The following is a 15,697-nucleotide window of genomic DNA, read 5'->3' on the forward strand; positions in this document are numbered from 1 at the left end:
GGATCTGTATCCTGCTTCATCCGCAGTTCCCCTTTTGGTGTGGATATAAAGGCGGTGTGGGCAGAGAGAGCCAGGCAGCAGCACGGCAGCGTCGGGCAGCCAGGATGGGAGTGTGGAGCCTTTTGGTGGCCAGCACGGTGCTGGCTTTGGGCCTGGCGCTCACTGGAGCCACCAACCCTGGCTTTGTGGTCAGGATCACCCAGGCAGGCTTGGACTACGGTGGGTTCGGCTCCTGATCTCCCTCTTCTCTTGCAGGTGCTGGCGGCGGAGGTGCAGAGCCGGGTGCTCGTGCAGTTCCAGGGCAGGACAGGGACAGCCTCGGCCATGCGTGCCAAAGGCAGCATCGGCCTGATGTCCCCATCTGCCCCTGCCGCTGTCTCCATCGAGTCCGTGCAGAGCAGCCAGACCCTGCGGGGGCTGGGGGCTGCGCTCAGGTGCCGATGGGGGAGACCCCGGCTCGAGGAGGCACAGGGCTGGTGGGGCAGGACGGTCCCGTGCTCATGGCACGCATCCAGGCAGCCGAGCCTGAGCCCCGGAGGAGCGAGCTGCGGTGGAGGGAGGCGGTGGGGAGGTGCCAGGAGGGAGGTGACGGAGATGGATGGGCTCTGTGTTGGGTTTATTGAGGCAGGCAGGGCCCCGGCTCCAGCGGAGCGCTGTTATGGATTGAAATACACTGTGAGAAACAGCTCATTTACCCAGCAGCTTTGCTAGCTGTCGGGAGAGGAGGACGTGACTCCCCTTCCCAGATGGATCCAGGCCACCGGTGTTTCCTTTAACCCTTTTGCCATGTGCCTGTTGCACGCTCCTGGCTCCCTTGGGAGGCCCGTGACCATGATGCTGTCCCTTTGCCCCCGCAGCCAAGCAGCACGGGGTTGCTATGTTGGAGAAGGAGCTGGCCCAGCTGAAGCTGCAAGACATCTCAGGTGATTCCCGAATCCGGATCTTGGGGAAGGTGCGCTACGAGATCTCCAGGTGAGCTCTGCCAGTGGCTTGGAGCGACTTGCTGCCCTCCCGGCCCCTGCGGGGAGCCTGGAGGGCCTCGGGGGAGCAGGGGGCCCCGGAGCAGTGAGGGCTGTCCTCTGCCCTGCAGCTCCCAAAATGTTGGCCCTGTCCTCGGTGAAGGGATGCCTCACCTCAGGAACCCACCTAGCATGAGCCCAGGCTGCGGGGTCCCGGGGTTCCAGCTCCTTGCCACCCCCTTGCAGCTCTCCTCCCGCTGCTGCCCTGGGTTTCCAGCACTGAGGAGCTGCTCTCACGGTGCCACAGGGACCGTGCTCCCAAAGGCACCGCTCTGCCCACGCAGTGCTGTTCCTTGGCAGGATGGGAGCTGGGGATGCTGCCGGCACGGTGCCTTCACTCCTGCCCTCCCCAGCTGGGCACCCAGTGTGAGGCACCCCCTCTCACATGCTTTTATTTTATTTTATTTTATTTTATTTTATTTTATTTTATTTTATTTTATTTTATTTTATTTTATTTTATTTTATTTTATTATTTTATTTTTTATATGTTAGGCTGAACCTTCGCAATTTCCAGTTGCCGCACTCGCAGATTTCCCTGGTCCCCAACGAGGGCCTGCAAGTCTCCATCTCCAACGCCTTTGCTGAGCTGGACGGGAACTGGCGTGTGAAGCTGCGCTTCCTGTGGGTACTCGGCTGTCCCTGCGCACAGCCCCTTCCCTGGCTCAGGCCCCTCACTCTGCATTTCCCTCCCTGGATCTGGGCAGGCTTTTTTCCCTCCTCTGCCTCCTTCGTGGTTTGGGCAGCTCTTGCTTTGTTACCTGCAGATGTCCTGACCCCCCCAGCTGGGCTGCAGCTGCTTTAGTCCCGCCGCCTGTGAGCCCCTAGCCCTGGGGGAGCACCGCAAGGTCCCTCTCCCCATGCCAGGGCACCCGCAGCTGGCCAGGCAGCGGTCATGCCTCTCGCAAATGGTCGGGGAGATAACGTGAGCGCCATCTCCCCTCTCGTCCCCTTTCTTGTCTTCCCTCTCCCTGCAGCCGGCAACGTGGGTCATTCAACCTGAAGCTGTCGCATGTCTACATCAAGACCATCCTGAAGCTGGGCAGAGATGCCTCTGGGAAGCCAACAGTTGATATCTCTGCCTGCAGCACCAGTATCTCCAATGTCCGCGTACGCTTTTCAGGCAAATTGAGGTAACATCACCGTGAAGGCCTAGAAATCCTGCGCGTTAGCCCAGCTGAGATGGGAAGGTGGCTGCCAGGCACAGTAGGTGCTTGAATCTGCTCTGAGTTTGTCCTGCTGTGGTTGCACATTTAAGGGAGAAGTTCTGGGGCAGTCACGAGACTTGTATGCATGTTGTTTACGAGCAGGTTTGTTTGCAAATGTAAACCCTGAGTCAAAGCTTGACTCCAGGCTGGCATGGGAATGGCATTCCCCAGTGTCCCACAGCTCCGGTGTCTCCCTTTCCTGCACAAATACTTCTGCAGCATCCTCTGAGATAGAGCAAAATTGACTCCCTCTCTGTTTTTCTCTGCAGTTGGCTTTACAACCTCTTCCGTAGAACCATTGAGTCCAAATTGAAGAAAACCTTGGAAGGCAAGGTACGTGAAAGAAGCTCGGTAGAGCTCCAGGCTTTCTGGTGATCTGTAGCCCTCACTTGTAGCAGCCGTTTCAAGGGCTCAGGTCACACCGACGGATTTAAGCAGGGCCAGAGCGTGCGGGCACATTGCTGATTTGGTGGAAGCTGTGAGGAATGGGCACATGCTAAGTGCAGCCCCATAGCAGCATGTGGCTCGGGCTGGATTCTAAACCTGCAGCGTTTGCCAAAGCCCAGTATAATTGGTTCCCAATTAACAAATACTTCTCTTTCCATGTGGTCAGTTAATTAGATCTTATGCCTCGGCCAAACTCATTGTAGCAGAGGAAACCCGCTCAGAGCCGCCCTTTAAATGGCCTGCACTCATCCGTGCTTTTGGGAGCAATAGGTTAGAAATCCTCTTCTCTGGATTTCAGCTGCTTGCCGTCTTGTTGTAATGGGGTGCACCAGGGAAGCCCTGGTACCTTCAGCCCTGTACAAAAGCCTACGTGCGGGAGACTCGCGTCAAGACATGGAAACAAGCTGTTAGCAATAATTACTACAAGGCTCGCTGGCATGAGCTGCAACCTCCCCGGCCGTGAACCTTGCTCGGGAAGGAGGCAGTTGGAGAGCAGGCAAATCCCACCCTGCCGCAGGTCGGGTCCTGGCCGCGGCGCATTTGGCTCTGGCCGACGCCATCTCGTGCTGCCTGGGGCCACCTGGAGCCCTGGCAGCAGATGGGCTGGCAGCAGGAGCGAGGCTGGGGCCGGGCAGAAAGGCTTTCATGCTGCGGTATCTCCTGGAAGGAGGCAGCTGGGGAATCTGCCCCGGCAGCCCGGCCGAGCCCCTTCGCCAGACACGCGTTTCTCCAGGGGCTTTCTCCCTGCTCGAGATGGAGCAGAGGAGAGGCCAGGGCTGGGAGTGCTGCAGGACCCTGCTCAGCCCTGTCCCTGCCCCGATCTTGCTCCAGCCACCTGTGGGCACCTGCAGCTCTTGCTGCGGGGCTGGGCAGCGCCCTGCCCCAGGGGCCAGGAGGGACCTGGGGGTCCAGCACCCGCAGACAAATACGGACTTGATGATCTCTGTAGGTCCCTTCCAAGTGAACTGTTCCGTCCTGCTCTATTCTATGCTTCTACGATTCTGTTCTACTAGGCAGGGGGACAAGCAGCTTACCAGCAGGCCTCTGCTGGTAAAGTCATGCCCAAGGCTCCGTCCCTCCTCTTCCTCCCGGCAGTGCAGCCTGCCACCAGGTGTTGCCAGCGCGGCCGCTGCTCCTCCAGAGCTCTGCGTCTCGCTGTCAGCTGCTGCCTGCTGGCTGCCTGGTCAGGCAGATGACGGCCTCATCCTGCATGGGGGTTCTTGTGCCAGTATGGCGTTGGAAGAGAGCAGGCTTTTGCAAAGAATACAAACAGCACTGGGCAGCAGAGCACGTGCCCGAGGCTTCCGCACGGGGCTGTGTGCCCCAGCAGAGCCAGGCTGCTGAGCTCCCTTGCCTTTGTTTCCCCAGGTCTGCGGAAGCCTGAGTAGCTCTGTCAGAAGATTCCTACAGCCTTACCTCCAGACCGTACCAGGTACCGCGCGAGCACTGCACGGGGCTTGGGGAGATTTCTTCCTAGCGTTTCCTGGCCACGGGGATGGTGTTTTACCTTGTGCCCACTCCATTTCTTTGTATTTCCGCACACGTGCCGGGAGCTGGGGAGCACCACACAGCAGAGTTGTCACCATGCACTCAGTCCTCCCACAGGGAGAGACGGTGCCGAGATGGGGCACCCGCACGCAGCCTCCCTGAGCCGTGCCCCAGGGCTGGTGGAGCGCAGGCTGCCTCGGCAAGGGGACCTGGATGGCGTCCAGGAATTAGTTTGCGTGGCTGAGAAACAGAGTGAAGAGGAAAATGCAACTTTTATTTCTAAACAGAAGCAGACGCATGTGAAACTGCTATTGTGCTGTTGTACCAGGAAGCCGGGGCAAGGCTCTGCCCAGGCGTCATGGAGGCAAGCTGCTCCTGGCTCTCGCTCACCCTCTGCCCCGTGTCTTGCAGTCACAGCCAAGATAGATACCACGGTCGGGATCGATTACTCCTTGACAGCACCCCCGGTTGCCACTGCCCAGTTCCTCAATGCGGACCTGAAGGTGAGAGGCTGCCCGCGGGGACCTCGGTGTGGCTGATGCCATTGCAGGGCGCAGGAGGGAGGCGGGGGTCAGTCACCGCCTGCAAACGCCGTTCCCCAGCGTGGCTGAGCCCCACCAGCCCTGCTTCACCCACTCCCGTCCTTCCAGGGCGAATGCTTCTCCCTGGCACAGCACACCGCCATCCCCTTCACGCCGCCAGCGCTGGCCTTTCCTCCCGATCACAGCCGCATGGTTTACTTCGGGGTCTCCAGCTACTTCTTCAACACCGCCAGCTTCGCCTACCACACGGCTGGGGCACTGGTCTTTGAAATCACAGACTCCATGGTAAGGAGGCGAGGTGGGATGGGGTCAGCGGCTGGCAGACTCGCAGGGCTCCTCTGCGCCGTGTTCTCCTCCACACTTCCCCATGGAGCTGCGCTGGGCGCAGAGCAGGGGCTGAGATGTCCTTGCTGCACGCACGAGGTGCACGAGGGGCTGATCCTGCCCCAGCGCCGCGCTGCGTTGCCGGGCAGTAACCGTCCTCCTCCCGCAGATCCCGAAGGACATCGAATTCCGTTTGAACACCTCCACCTTCGCGGCCTTCCTTCCCCAGGTGAGCCCCAGCCCTGCCCGGCACAGGCTCTGTGCGAGGCGGCCCCCCAGAGAGCCCAGCCCCACGTTCCCAGCGAGGGGGAGCCGCAGCGGGGCCGTGCTCTGGGTGCTGCATCCCTGCACCCCGTGGGCTGCTGGCATGGGAAGGAGCTCGGCAGCAGCAGGCTGCAGAGCCACGGGAGGTTTTGTGCTGCGGTTCCTCCCCTCTCCCTGCTCCTTTGCAGCTGGACGAGATGTACCCCAACATGCCGATGAAGTTCAGGCTGTCCACTCCCTCCGCCCCGTTCCTGAGCATCGGACCAGACGGGGTCTCGCTCCAGCCTGTTGTGGACATCCAGGCTTACGCCATCTATCCCAACGGCAGCCTGGCCCCCCTCTTCCTCCTCAGCTTGGTGAGTTGGGGTCCGGGGCTGCCGTGGTGCCCCGTGAGCGCTGCCTGCACCTCAGTGAGCAAAGGTGGGAGCTCCCGAGCTGTGCAGCACCCTCCCTTTGTGTTTGGCGATCCTGGGCCATCCGTGCCGTGCTCCTGCTGAGAGGTGCCTCCTGAAAGCAGCCCAGTCGGGTACATGGAGCACCCCAGCACAAATACCCGAGCTCACAAACGCCGGTTTTCATGCTGGGTGCGACTGGGGCCCTGACTGCAGGGCGGTCTGGCTGCCTTTGGGCTGCTCTGAGCTATTCCCCCTGTGCCCATTTCGGGGCGAGCTGGGTGGGCACTGCCAGAGCTCTGCCTCTTTCCCCAGACAGGCAACGTGTCTGCCACCGCCGACGTGAGGTCCGGCCGCATGGTTGGGAGCCTGGCCCTGGGCAGGTGAGCTGCAGGTCCCGGTGAAGCTGCTGCTGAGGGGGGTGCCGGGGATGGGGACCTGGGGCAGAGGGGATGAGCTGCGGCTGGAGGGAGCGGGACAGGCACGGGCACTGCAAAGCACCGCTTCTCTCCGCACAGGATGAAGCTCACGCTGAAGCATTCAGATGTCGGCACTGGAAGTTTCGAGGTAAGCTGTCCCTGACCACGACCAGAGACCCCAGCATGGAGGTGGGAGCCTGCCAGGTGCTGAGGAAGGGACTCACCCCCTCGCACGCACCACCAAGGGATGCTGACCCCACGGGCACCTCCCGTACCAGCCTGTGAGACTGGGCGAGGGAGCAGAGCCGGCCACTATCCCCTTTTTCACCCCTGTGCTTCCTACTCCACCAGCATGGCCCAGAGAAAACCACAGGTCTCTGGTGATGTGCGCACCCATCCCAGCTTCTCCTTTATTTTACTCTTCCTAATTATCCTCTGGGATCTGGTCACCTGCTCTCCCACAGACTAAGCTCTTTTCCTTCTCCCTCTCTCTGCATCTCCAGGTGGAAACGGTGCAGTCAATAACGAACATAGTTGCCTCCAGTGTCCTGCTCCCACGTCTTAATGGTAATAACCTGCTGAGGGGAATGGGGCTGCCGGAACAGACACCAGTCAGGTCACTCTGTCAGGGCAGGCCCAGTTTGTTAACTGAGCCCCTGCTGCCAGGCCTGCTCAGAAGGTAAAACCTGCGGAGAGGAGGCAGCAGCAGCAGCGCCTGGCGTGTCTGGGGTTGGCAGAGGAGGGCTGCGGGTAACCGAGTGCGGGAGCCTCTCCGCACTGTGACACGCATCCAGAAGTGAACGCAATGGAAAAAATGAGCCTGACACACATCCTAATGCGTTCCAGACCCTCTCCCCCGCCCGCTGCTTCTCATTACAGCTGAACAAATCAGCCCAGAGCGGGGCCGGAGGCTGCCAGGGGCCCCAGGGGCACAGCACAACGTGAAGCCCCCAGACCTTAGTGTAGCCTGGAGGAGCTCCCTCTGCCTTCCCAGGGCCTGGGGGGGCAAAGGAAGGGCCGGGGGTAGGAAGTGGCCTCAGCTTTGCACAGCCCCTTGCTCCCTCTTGCTTCTCGTTCCAACACAGCCGTGTGTGTTTTCTTTTCCAGAGAGATTAGGTAAGGGCTTCCCTCTGCCACTGCCAGCCCAAGTACAGCTCTCCGACCTCCTCGTGCAGTTTCATGAGGTGAGTGGAGGGTCCGGAGCCTGTCCTGCCACTCGCCCCCGAGAGGCGGGGGTCAGGCGAGGTGCCCCGAGAAGGGGGATGAAGCAAATTTCATGCACAGCGGTGGCTCAGGCAGGGCTGCGTTCTGCAGATTTTAAGACCGGGGCCTGACTTTCCCACGCCGCTTTTTATAGTCAGCAGAGCTCCGGGGCAGCTCAGCCGCGAGCCTGACGGGGCTCTGCGTGTGGCGGCTGAGTAGCTGCAGCCCAGGACGCGGCTGCGTGCGGTGGGACCCAGGCAGGAGGGAGGAATCCTGCGCGTTGGGAGGCCTGGGGAGGCCCCGGAGGAGTGCCACTGACTGGATGCTGGATGTTTATGGCGGGGTGTGGCTGTGAAACGTCTTCGGAGCCCCTCCGGAGCTAAAATTAGCCAGCAAGGATGGCAGAAGCACAATGCCCACGCTCCCTCCCCAAAGCGGGCGGGTGATGAGCAGGGCTGGCTCCAGCAGCAAAGCAGCTGCAAGGACGCATCGCAGACTTCCTCTCTCCTTCTCCTAGAATTTCCTGCTGTTTGGAGCAAACGTTCACTACCAGCCCAGGCAAGGCAGATAGATGACCAAGGCGACCTTCAGCACCGACAACGCCCCCCTCTCGCCCGCCCCGTGCCGCCCCTCCGAGGGGACCCGCTTCCCATCCCGCGCCCCTGGCTCCCAACCCCGGCTCCCCCCCGCCGTCCCCGCCGCCGAGACAGCGAACGAACGGTTCTGCCAGGACGTGACTCATCGGCCGCCCCAGCCCGAGCAGCCAGAGGACAAACCGCAGACGCGCAGGCGAGGGCCAGAAGCGCCCGAGGGGCCGAGCCCCGCGGCCCGGGCTGGGCTGAGGGGGCCACGGGAGCCCGGGGGTCCCCGGCCACCCCAGGTCGCCGCTGCTGCGGGTCCTGGGCCCTCTCCTGCCCCGGCCCCGAGGAGCCACCGACCACCAGCTGCTGGGGCCGACAGAGCCGAGGCTCGGGCCGAGGCCTGGCGGCGGCGGCTCCCCCTCCTGCACGTGCTTCACCTTCACCGAGCGCTTCCCCGCGGTGCTGTACAAAGCCTTGCTCAGCCGGGGGGCTTCCAGCGCCCTCGCGGAGGCTGCGCCCCGCTCTGAGCCTTTCTATAAAATACCACATGGAAATCACTCGTGTCACCGCGTTGTTATAGCCCCCTTCGCGCACCTTCCAGCGGGGCGGAGAGGTGGCCGGGAGGGCCTTTCAGGACACCCTCGTGCCCCTCGCCTGACAGCACAGCGCGGACAAGCCCGCTTCTCCCTTCATTGCTCCTGTCCCGGGGGGGAACCGCAGGGGCCGGGCCAGCCCCGCCGGAACGGTGCCGGCGCGGAACGCGGGGCCGCGGGGCGGGGACGCGGCGGGGCCGCTGCTGGCGGCGCGCACCGGGGCCGCTCGGCTCGGCCCGGCCCGGCCCCCGCCGCCTCCGCCTCCGCCCCGTCCCGGTCCCGGTCCCGGTCCCGGTCCCGGTCCCGGTCCCGGTCCCCGGTCCCCGGCCCCGGTCCCCGTCCGGCCCCGGCTCCCCGCCGGGCTCGGCCATGCCGGGCTGGGGCCGCGTGCTGCGGGCGGCCGGGCGCCTCCGCTCGGTCGCCGCCAGCCCCGGGGCCGCCCGCGGAGCGAGCCGCGGGCCCGGCGAGCGGCCGGGGGGGCGCGGGGCCGCGCTGCCCGCGGGGCCGGACCTGCGGCACTTCCTGAGAGCCGCCGCCGTGCCGCCGCCCGCCGGGGAGCCGCGGCCCGAGCCGGAGCGGGGCGCTGCCGCCGGGCCCGGCACAGGTCGGTGCCGCCGGGCCCTGCCCTGCCCTGCCTGCCCTGCTCTGCCCTGCCCTGCCCTGCCAGCACCGCCGGCCCCGGGCCCTTGCGGCCCTGGCAGCCAGGCCGAGGCCAGCCCGAAGCTCCGGTGGGGCTCTCGGCGGAAGAGCTGCGGGGCTGCGGGCCCTGAGAGCGGCCCCGGCGCGAGGAGGAGGCCAGCTCGGCGGCCGCACGCTCGCTGCTGCGTCCCCGCTCCACGGAGATGCGCAGGGCAGCGGCCTGCGCCGTGCCTCCCGGGACGCTGCGGGTGCCAGCAGCAGCTGGGGCAGAGCTCCCAGGCCGCAGTGCCCGGAGGAGAGGGGCGTTCGTTGCGCCCAGTGCTGGGGCTGAGCAGCGCAGTAGCTTCGGCCTCTCCGCAAGCCACCGTCCAGGCCTCTGGTGCTGGAACGACGTGCTCGGAGGCACTCGGGTTTCCCAGTGCCGCTAGCAGAGCCTGCTTTAATTTTGGCTTGCCTTTTCTGTATAGGCTGGAAGGGAAAGCGCCTTTTCTGTATAGCCTGGAAGGGAAAGCGCCTTTTCTGCGGCTCGCCTGTTGCGGGACTGCAGCTTCCTTCCCGTGGAGGAGATCACAGAAGGAGCTTGTAAACGGGAGATTGATTCAGGGCAGACATCTGCGTCACCCCCATCTCTGTCTTTGTTGCAGTGTACCTGGAGACCTATGGCTGCCAGATGAACGTCAACGACACTGAGATCGCTTGGGCTATCCTGCAAAAGAACGGCTACACGAGGACAAAGGACGTGGATGAGGTGAGGAGCCTCGGCAGCTCTTCTGTAAAGCAGGCCTGGGAGAGCTTCACACCGCCACCGAGTCCCAGGTTTTATCTTGAGTGCCGTCCCACAGGGTGGTGGGATGTGTGCGGTGAAGGAAACTACTGAACAAGCCTGCTAGAAAGCTGCAGGGTTTTTGTTTTGTTCTGTTTTCCTTTAAACTGCTGGGTTCCCTCTCAGCTGGGGGGGGACTGGACGCAGTGGGATGCTCCTGACTTATCCTCACCTGAGTTTACTTGTGCTGTTTTGTGGAAGGCTCTGCTTGTTTTCTGCTAAGTTTTCTTGCAACTTTGGTCGTTGAAACGCAGAGTGTTTTTAGACAGATCCTTTTTGCTAAGTGAAGTGAGTTTTATAGTCTACTTGTTCAGGTTGTGTGTGCGGTTTTTACAATTTCTCCTTCCTTCTCTGTCATCCTCAATCTAGGCAGATGTGATTCTGCTTGTTACCTGTTCTGTGAGGTAAGGAAACTTTTGTCACTGCTGTTTTTTGGATGGTTTTAAAGGAATTGCAATTTGAAAACTGAGGAGATAAATACATTGTGTAATGAAAACAGCAGGCGGATGTGAAACTGCCCATTTAGCTTAGGCCAGAGCTAGTTGATGTTATGATACATAACGCTAATTGTGCAATTAATTACTGTGGAGTGAGAAAAAGCTCCTTGGTAGTGTACGCTGTGTCTCTATCTCATGGGCAGTGAGAGACTCACAAACGTTTGTGCTTGGATGATTTTTGTTTTTTTACTTTTTGACTCTTGTGTTTGGTTGAAGTGCCTTTCTCTTTAGTACAAGGCCTGTACTGCAAAAAATTGGGAAACCGATTTAGGGTATATTTGGGATAAAATGTATAGGGAACTTTGCTTGTTTTTTTCCTGCATGCAGATGTTGAACGTGCACTGTCTCTCGCAAGGTAGCTGATATTTGCTGGCTAAGGCAGACTTTTTCTCTGCAAGAGCTTAGTGTGGGAGTTGTTTCTGAAGCGTTGAGGTTCCTAAGCAAGCAAAATAGCAGCAGATAAGTCAAGACATAATCTACACAGCACAGAAAGCGCTTCCACGTACCATCAGATCCATCAGGGGGATGATTCTTGGTTCCCTGTCTTCAGTTCAATTCTCCCCTGAAAGCACTTGAGCTGCTTTGAGCTGCTTTGAGCTGGAGGACTGTCGAAGCGCAGCAATGGGACTAACCCCTGCTTTCCTGCTTCCCAGGGAGAAGGCTGAGCAGGCTATCTGGAATCGCCTGCGGCACCTCAAGGCACTGAAAGCCCGGCGGCACCAGGATCGGCCGCCTCTCCGCATCGGGATTCTAGGTACGTGGTGGGCTGTGCGGCGGTGGGGAGCACGCGCTGTTGTGCCACATCCCATCACGCTGCGTTTCCTCTCCCCTCTGGTGGCATCAGGCCTTTTCCGCGGGGTGAAAGCAGGTAGCGAAGGGGTGCGGCAGGCTGACCGAGGGTGGGCACGTCCTCACAAGGACCCTTCTCCTTTGGTGGCAGGATGCATGGCTGAGAGGCTTAAGGAGGAGATTCTGCACAGGGAGAAGCTAGTCGATATCGTGGCAGGCCCCGACGCGTATCGTGACCTTCCTCGGCTGCTGGCCGTGGCTGAGTCTGGGCAGCAAGCTGCTAACGTCCTGCTGTCGCTGGATGAGACTTACGCAGATGTTCTGCCTGTCCAGACTAGCGCAGGTGGCACGACAGCATTTGTGTAAGTACCTTATTTCCTGTGCACGTTTCTGTGGGTTTTGTTTGGAAATACTGCTGTCCAGAACAGACGTGCCAGTGACAGCAGCTACCCAAAACAGGCAATGCTCAATTTATTTCTGATACAATAAAACTCAACAGTGAATCAGAGCTATTGCCATGCAGGTAATGTTCCCTGTCTTCCCTCCAGCCCAGCAAGCGCTCTGCCTCGGAGCTGTGTGGGAGGAACGATGGCAACATCAAAGTGATCTTCCCTGATGCCGAGATAAAGGATGCCACAGGCTGCAAGGCTCTGGTCAGAGCCCAGCCAGGAGACTATGTTTTGGTGAAGGTGACCTGCCTGTAATTCTTGTTTCCTTAGGCTCTTTTTTCTGCGCAGTGCTGTTTCCTACAAGAGCTGCTGCCCAGAGAGCCTAAAATTAGAGTGGATCCTCCTTGGCCTTTTTGTTCCTGAGGAATGTTGTGCTGTTTCTTTCAGGTGACCTCTGCCAGTTCTCAGACCTTGAAGGGAGTTCCGCTTTGTCGTACCACCCTTGCCTGCTCTACAGCGTGACACTGTCCGGTGGCAGCAGGGATAACTCAAAAGTAGCACGTTTTCCCCAGGAAGAAACAACAAAGTTTGGACAGGTGGAGATGGGGCAGAAACAGTGATGTGTTGTATTTTATCTATACATATTAGGCATATTTATGAGATATTTATGTCTGCAGGGCAGATCATTCCTCATAGCTCCGCTGAATTTAGGAGCTGCAAAAACTGGGAGAACCTAGAAAACACAACTCTAGTAACTGCTGGAGAATCGCAGGAGAACTGCCGAAGGGATGAACAACTTGAAGAACAAGATTGTTGAGAAGATTGTGATGAATTCTTTCCAAATAATAAATTCCTCAACTGCAAAATGTTTGGAAGGGGGAAGTAAGAACTTCGGCACAGCCCATGGCGAAGCTGAGCCCCTGACCCGGGGCTGGGCTCCAGGTGTAAGGGTGAAGGGATCCTGGTGCCCCCAGAACCAGCATCTTTCCCGGTGGCTGGCAGCAGGGCAGATCCCCTCCCTGGCCAGCTGCAGCTCACCCTTGGCCCTGCAGTGCACAGAGCAAGGCGTGCTCAGGGGGGCCAGGTACGAGCTGGAGGTGGGAACGTGCTTCGGGCAGCCGACGGCGGGTCTGGGAGCCCGCCCAGAGAGAACGTGGCCTTGGTTAATGCAGCTTAATTAGCTTTAATGTGCTTTAGCTAAAGCACTTTGCAGTCACACTTTGGTTAATTCTTCTTGACATTTTCTGTGTCTGTACCCAGAAATCTGCCGCCGTCGGGCCTGGAAGGAGGAGCTGCGGGGCCTGGGCAGAGAGGGAGGAAAGCGAGGCCCTGCTCACTGCCTGGTCTGCACGTGCGCTCCCTGTGGATTTCCCCTCACACGTGCCATTCAACGCCGCTTTTCTCACGCTTGGTCTGCCTGCACGACATCCCTTCCTGGGGGACCTCGGCCAGGGGGCCTCCTGCCCCAACACCCCGAGCTCGGCTCCTTCCCGTCCCGGCGTGGCGGCGCAGAGCGGGGCCGGGGATGGGCCAGCCCTGCACAGCCCTGGCACGTCCCAAAACCAGCTCTTCTGAAACCAAACCAAACTCTCCCTGGCCAAGCTCATTTGGCACTGATGAAAAAGCAAAAGAAATCAGAAAGAGAAGCCTGGTCCCGCTGAGCCACGGGGCTGCTCCATGCCACGGGCAGCCCCCAGCCCGGCCGTTCCCCCCGCAGCCGCAGGGGGGTCTCTGAGGGGTGGGGGGTGCAGGCTGCGGTCCGGAGGGGCGAGGGCGTGCACGCTGCCAGCAGCCCTGTCCCAAACCCGCTGACACCCCAATGCCGTCCCCCGAGACCCCACGCTGCCCTCCCCGTCCTGCCTGGCTGCCACTCGCTGCGGGGAAGCTGCCGAGCCCGTGGAGACTGGGGGGCACTGGTGGACCCGCAGCCAGGGGAAAGTGGGGCGTCAGAGCGGGGACAGCCCCGCTGCCAGGGGGGGCAATCTCATCGCCCTCATCAAAACCCAGCCGCAAGGTGGATTGCTACGGGACGGATCCACTGAATAAACAGAGCCACTTTCCTGCCAATGGAATAAAAACGCACAGAACTTCCTAAAGCAGCAGGGACGGTGTCGGCCAAAGCCAGGAGAAAAGTATTGACTGATGGAGGCACCAGACACAGCCCGGGTTGCGCTGAGGAATATTTTGGCCTCGAACGCCTAGAAATGTTTTTGTTAAGTGTCACAAAGCACTTCATCACCGCGAGAGGTTTTTGGGGTAAACACGGCGCAGCAGCTTTGTGTTCGTGCGAGAGGCTGAGGCGAGCCTGGCCAGGGAGTGATTAGAAATCAAAAAGGAACCAATTAGCCCACTTCCCTCCACCAGCTGCAAGGGAGTGCAGGAATGAAACAAAAGGCGTGAGGGAGCATAAGGAGATTTACATTTGCAAAGCTATTTCCATTTTAATAAGCCAAAGTGCTGTTAAATAGAGATTGATATTTCTCCCCAAATACCCATATTTTCCAGAAGTGGTTTATACCAACACGGCGAGCCGGGCTTTGGTGTTTTGGTGCAGGGAAGTTGTTTAACTCACACCCAACGCCACAGGGTGACTCCGCTCCCTCTCCTCTCCCCAGCTCAGGAGGGAGCGAGCTTTGAACGCTCGGGCCGGCAGTGAACAACAGCTCCTCTCCCTCTTCCGCAGCTCCCCATCAGCGAGCTTGGCAGGGCAGGACGCAAACGCTCACCCACAGCCCCGGCACGGAGGAGCCGGAGGCCGGCGCTCAACGCAGCATCGCCCGGGAGCCCGAGGCAACGGCGCGTGCGGCTGCGGCGACGGACGGCCGGCCGGCCCGGGGGGGATGCGCCGCACGTCCCTGTGCCCGCGAGGCCGGCACGGCTCGGGCAGCGGCACCCGCTTGGTGCACCCCAAGCTTTGCAGGGACGTTGAAGCCCTCGGGCCCCGCGCACGCCTCGCCCCGAGCCCGCTGCCACCCGACGCCTCCGCGCTCGGTGCCAGCCTCGTGCTCGGGCGCGCGGGGCGCGGGCAGCAGGTGCTCGGGGCAGCGGCAGCGTAAAGGATAGGAAAGCAGAAGGCATTACCATGCTTAATGGGAAGTGGCAGAGGGCCCGGGGGAGACCGCGGCAACAACTGTCCCTTCCCTCTTCCTTCCTCGGGGCCCGAGCGCTGCCTTATTGCCCGCGGCTGGCCCGCCGCGCTCCGCCGCTCCGCTGCGGCTTCTCCCCGGCTGGTGGCTCCTCGACGAGGTCCCGGTGCCCCGCGACGAGGTCCCGGTGCCCCGCGGGCGCTGCGGGGCTGCCGCCACCCCCGGCCCCATCGGCGCGCCCGGGCCGCCGGCCGGGCAGGCTCCCTCCCAGCGGCCGCGTCAATGTGGGAAAAAAAAAACAGAACGAAAGAAAAGAAGAAGAAAAAGAGCGAGCCCCGCTGGCGGGGGAGGGGAGGGGAGGGCGGAGGGGAGGAGAGGGAGGGGAGCGGAGGAGAGGGGAGGGAAGGGAAAGGAAGGGGGGCGCAGCGGGGGCTGCCCGTGGGACGCGGCGCTCGGTGGCTCCGGCTGCCAGCGCTGCCCGGCCACGGGGCGCCGAGTGGGGTGGCCCTGGGGTGGCCTTTGGGTGGTCCTGGGGTGGCCCTGGGGTGGCCGTTGGGTGGCCGTGCCGTGGCCATGGGACGCCCACAGTCCCGGTGCGGAGCTGTCGCGGTGCCAGCCCCGACGAGCGAAGGTGCCCACGGGGGCCACGCTCCCACCCGCTCCGCTCCCCCCCCCCGAGCCCCCACTGCGGGACTGCGCTGCCCGGGGCTGCTCCGTGCCCAGCTCGGGGGGCAGCGGGGCTGCAAAGCCCCCGGCCAGCCCCGTGCCCGGCTGCGTCCCGCTGCCCATCGCCGTCCTTCCCAGCACCAGGGACCTGCAAAAGTCTGGCGTGTGCACGTGCGTGCGTACAGCGCGTGTGTGCGAGTGTTCATACGTGCAGGCGTACGCCGGTTGTGGTGGATTTCCCCTTTTTAAATTAATACGGGCCGGTGTCTGCCAAAGAGAGCACTTCGCAGAACTCCGAGTTTTTACTTCGGGGTTGGCCCAAAGGTAGAGC

The 15,697-nt window shown here is 61.2% G+C and overlaps 2 protein-coding genes across 6 annotated transcripts; both read left to right on the forward strand.

The window, feature by feature from the left end:
• Positions 1-56: 56 nt before the first annotated feature.
• LOC310882779 (bactericidal permeability-increasing protein-like) lies at positions 57-8,438 on the forward strand. The gene is made up of 15 exons (XM_083801999.1): positions 57-219; positions 858-972; positions 1,512-1,640; positions 1,994-2,149; positions 2,494-2,557; positions 4,040-4,103; positions 4,571-4,662; positions 4,810-4,986; positions 5,195-5,254; positions 5,478-5,645; positions 5,997-6,064; positions 6,200-6,248; positions 6,604-6,667; positions 7,208-7,284; positions 7,821-8,438. Exons 1-15 carry the CDS (start codon positions 105-107, stop codon positions 7,872-7,874), a joined length of 1,452 nt encoding a protein of 483 aa, XP_083658125.1. The 5' UTR covers positions 57-104; the 3' UTR covers positions 7,875-8,438.
• A 140-nt stretch (positions 8,439-8,578) lies between these two features.
• On the forward strand, positions 8,579-15,648 carry LOC310882787 (mitochondrial tRNA methylthiotransferase CDK5RAP1-like). 5 transcript variants are annotated; one of them, XR_014573143.1, is made up of 8 exons: positions 8,767-9,081; positions 9,761-9,864; positions 10,309-10,343; positions 11,090-11,190; positions 11,377-11,587; positions 11,774-11,914; positions 12,062-12,210; positions 12,297-14,105. XR_014573143.1 is itself a non-coding variant. In XM_083802017.1 (6 exons), exons 1-6 carry the CDS (start codon positions 8,847-8,849, stop codon positions 12,063-12,065), a joined length of 690 nt encoding a protein of 229 aa, XP_083658143.1. In that variant the 5' UTR covers positions 8,767-8,846; the 3' UTR covers positions 12,066-14,105. The 5 variants fall into 5 exon arrangements, 3 of the variants coding, with proteins under 3 accessions (XP_083658144.1, XP_083658143.1, XP_083658142.1); XR_014573142.1 differs by having other exon boundaries at positions 12,062-14,105; XM_083802017.1 differs by lacking the exon at positions 11,774-11,914 and having other exon boundaries at positions 12,062-14,105.
• The last annotated feature ends 49 nt before the right edge of the window (positions 15,649-15,697 follow it).

This window comes from Anser anser, assembly GCF_964211835.1.
Source record: "Anser anser genome assembly, chromosome: 16".
NCBI lineage: Eukaryota > Metazoa > Chordata > Aves > Anseriformes > Anatidae > Anser > Anser anser.

What these genes read in the sequence shown, in the direction of transcription:
- LOC310882779 (XM_083801999.1), top strand. Translation starts at nt 105, where the DNA reads ATGGGAGTGTGGAGCCTTTTGGTGGCCAGCACGGTGCTGGCTTTGGGC. An exon ending in GGGAGCCTGGCCCTGGGCAG is followed by an intron (nt 6,065 to 6,199) that starts GTGAGCTGCAGG and finishes CTCTCCGCACAG; the next exon opens with GATGAAGCTCACGCTGAAGC. An exon ending in CCTGCTCCCACGTCTTAATG is followed by an intron (nt 6,668 to 7,207) that starts GTAATAACCTGC and finishes TTTCTTTTCCAG; the next exon opens with AGAGATTAGGTAAGGGCTTC.
- LOC310882787 (XM_083802016.1), top strand. Translation starts at nt 14,697, where the DNA reads ATGCTTAATGGGAAGTGGCAGAGGGCCCGGGGGAGACCGCGGCAACAA.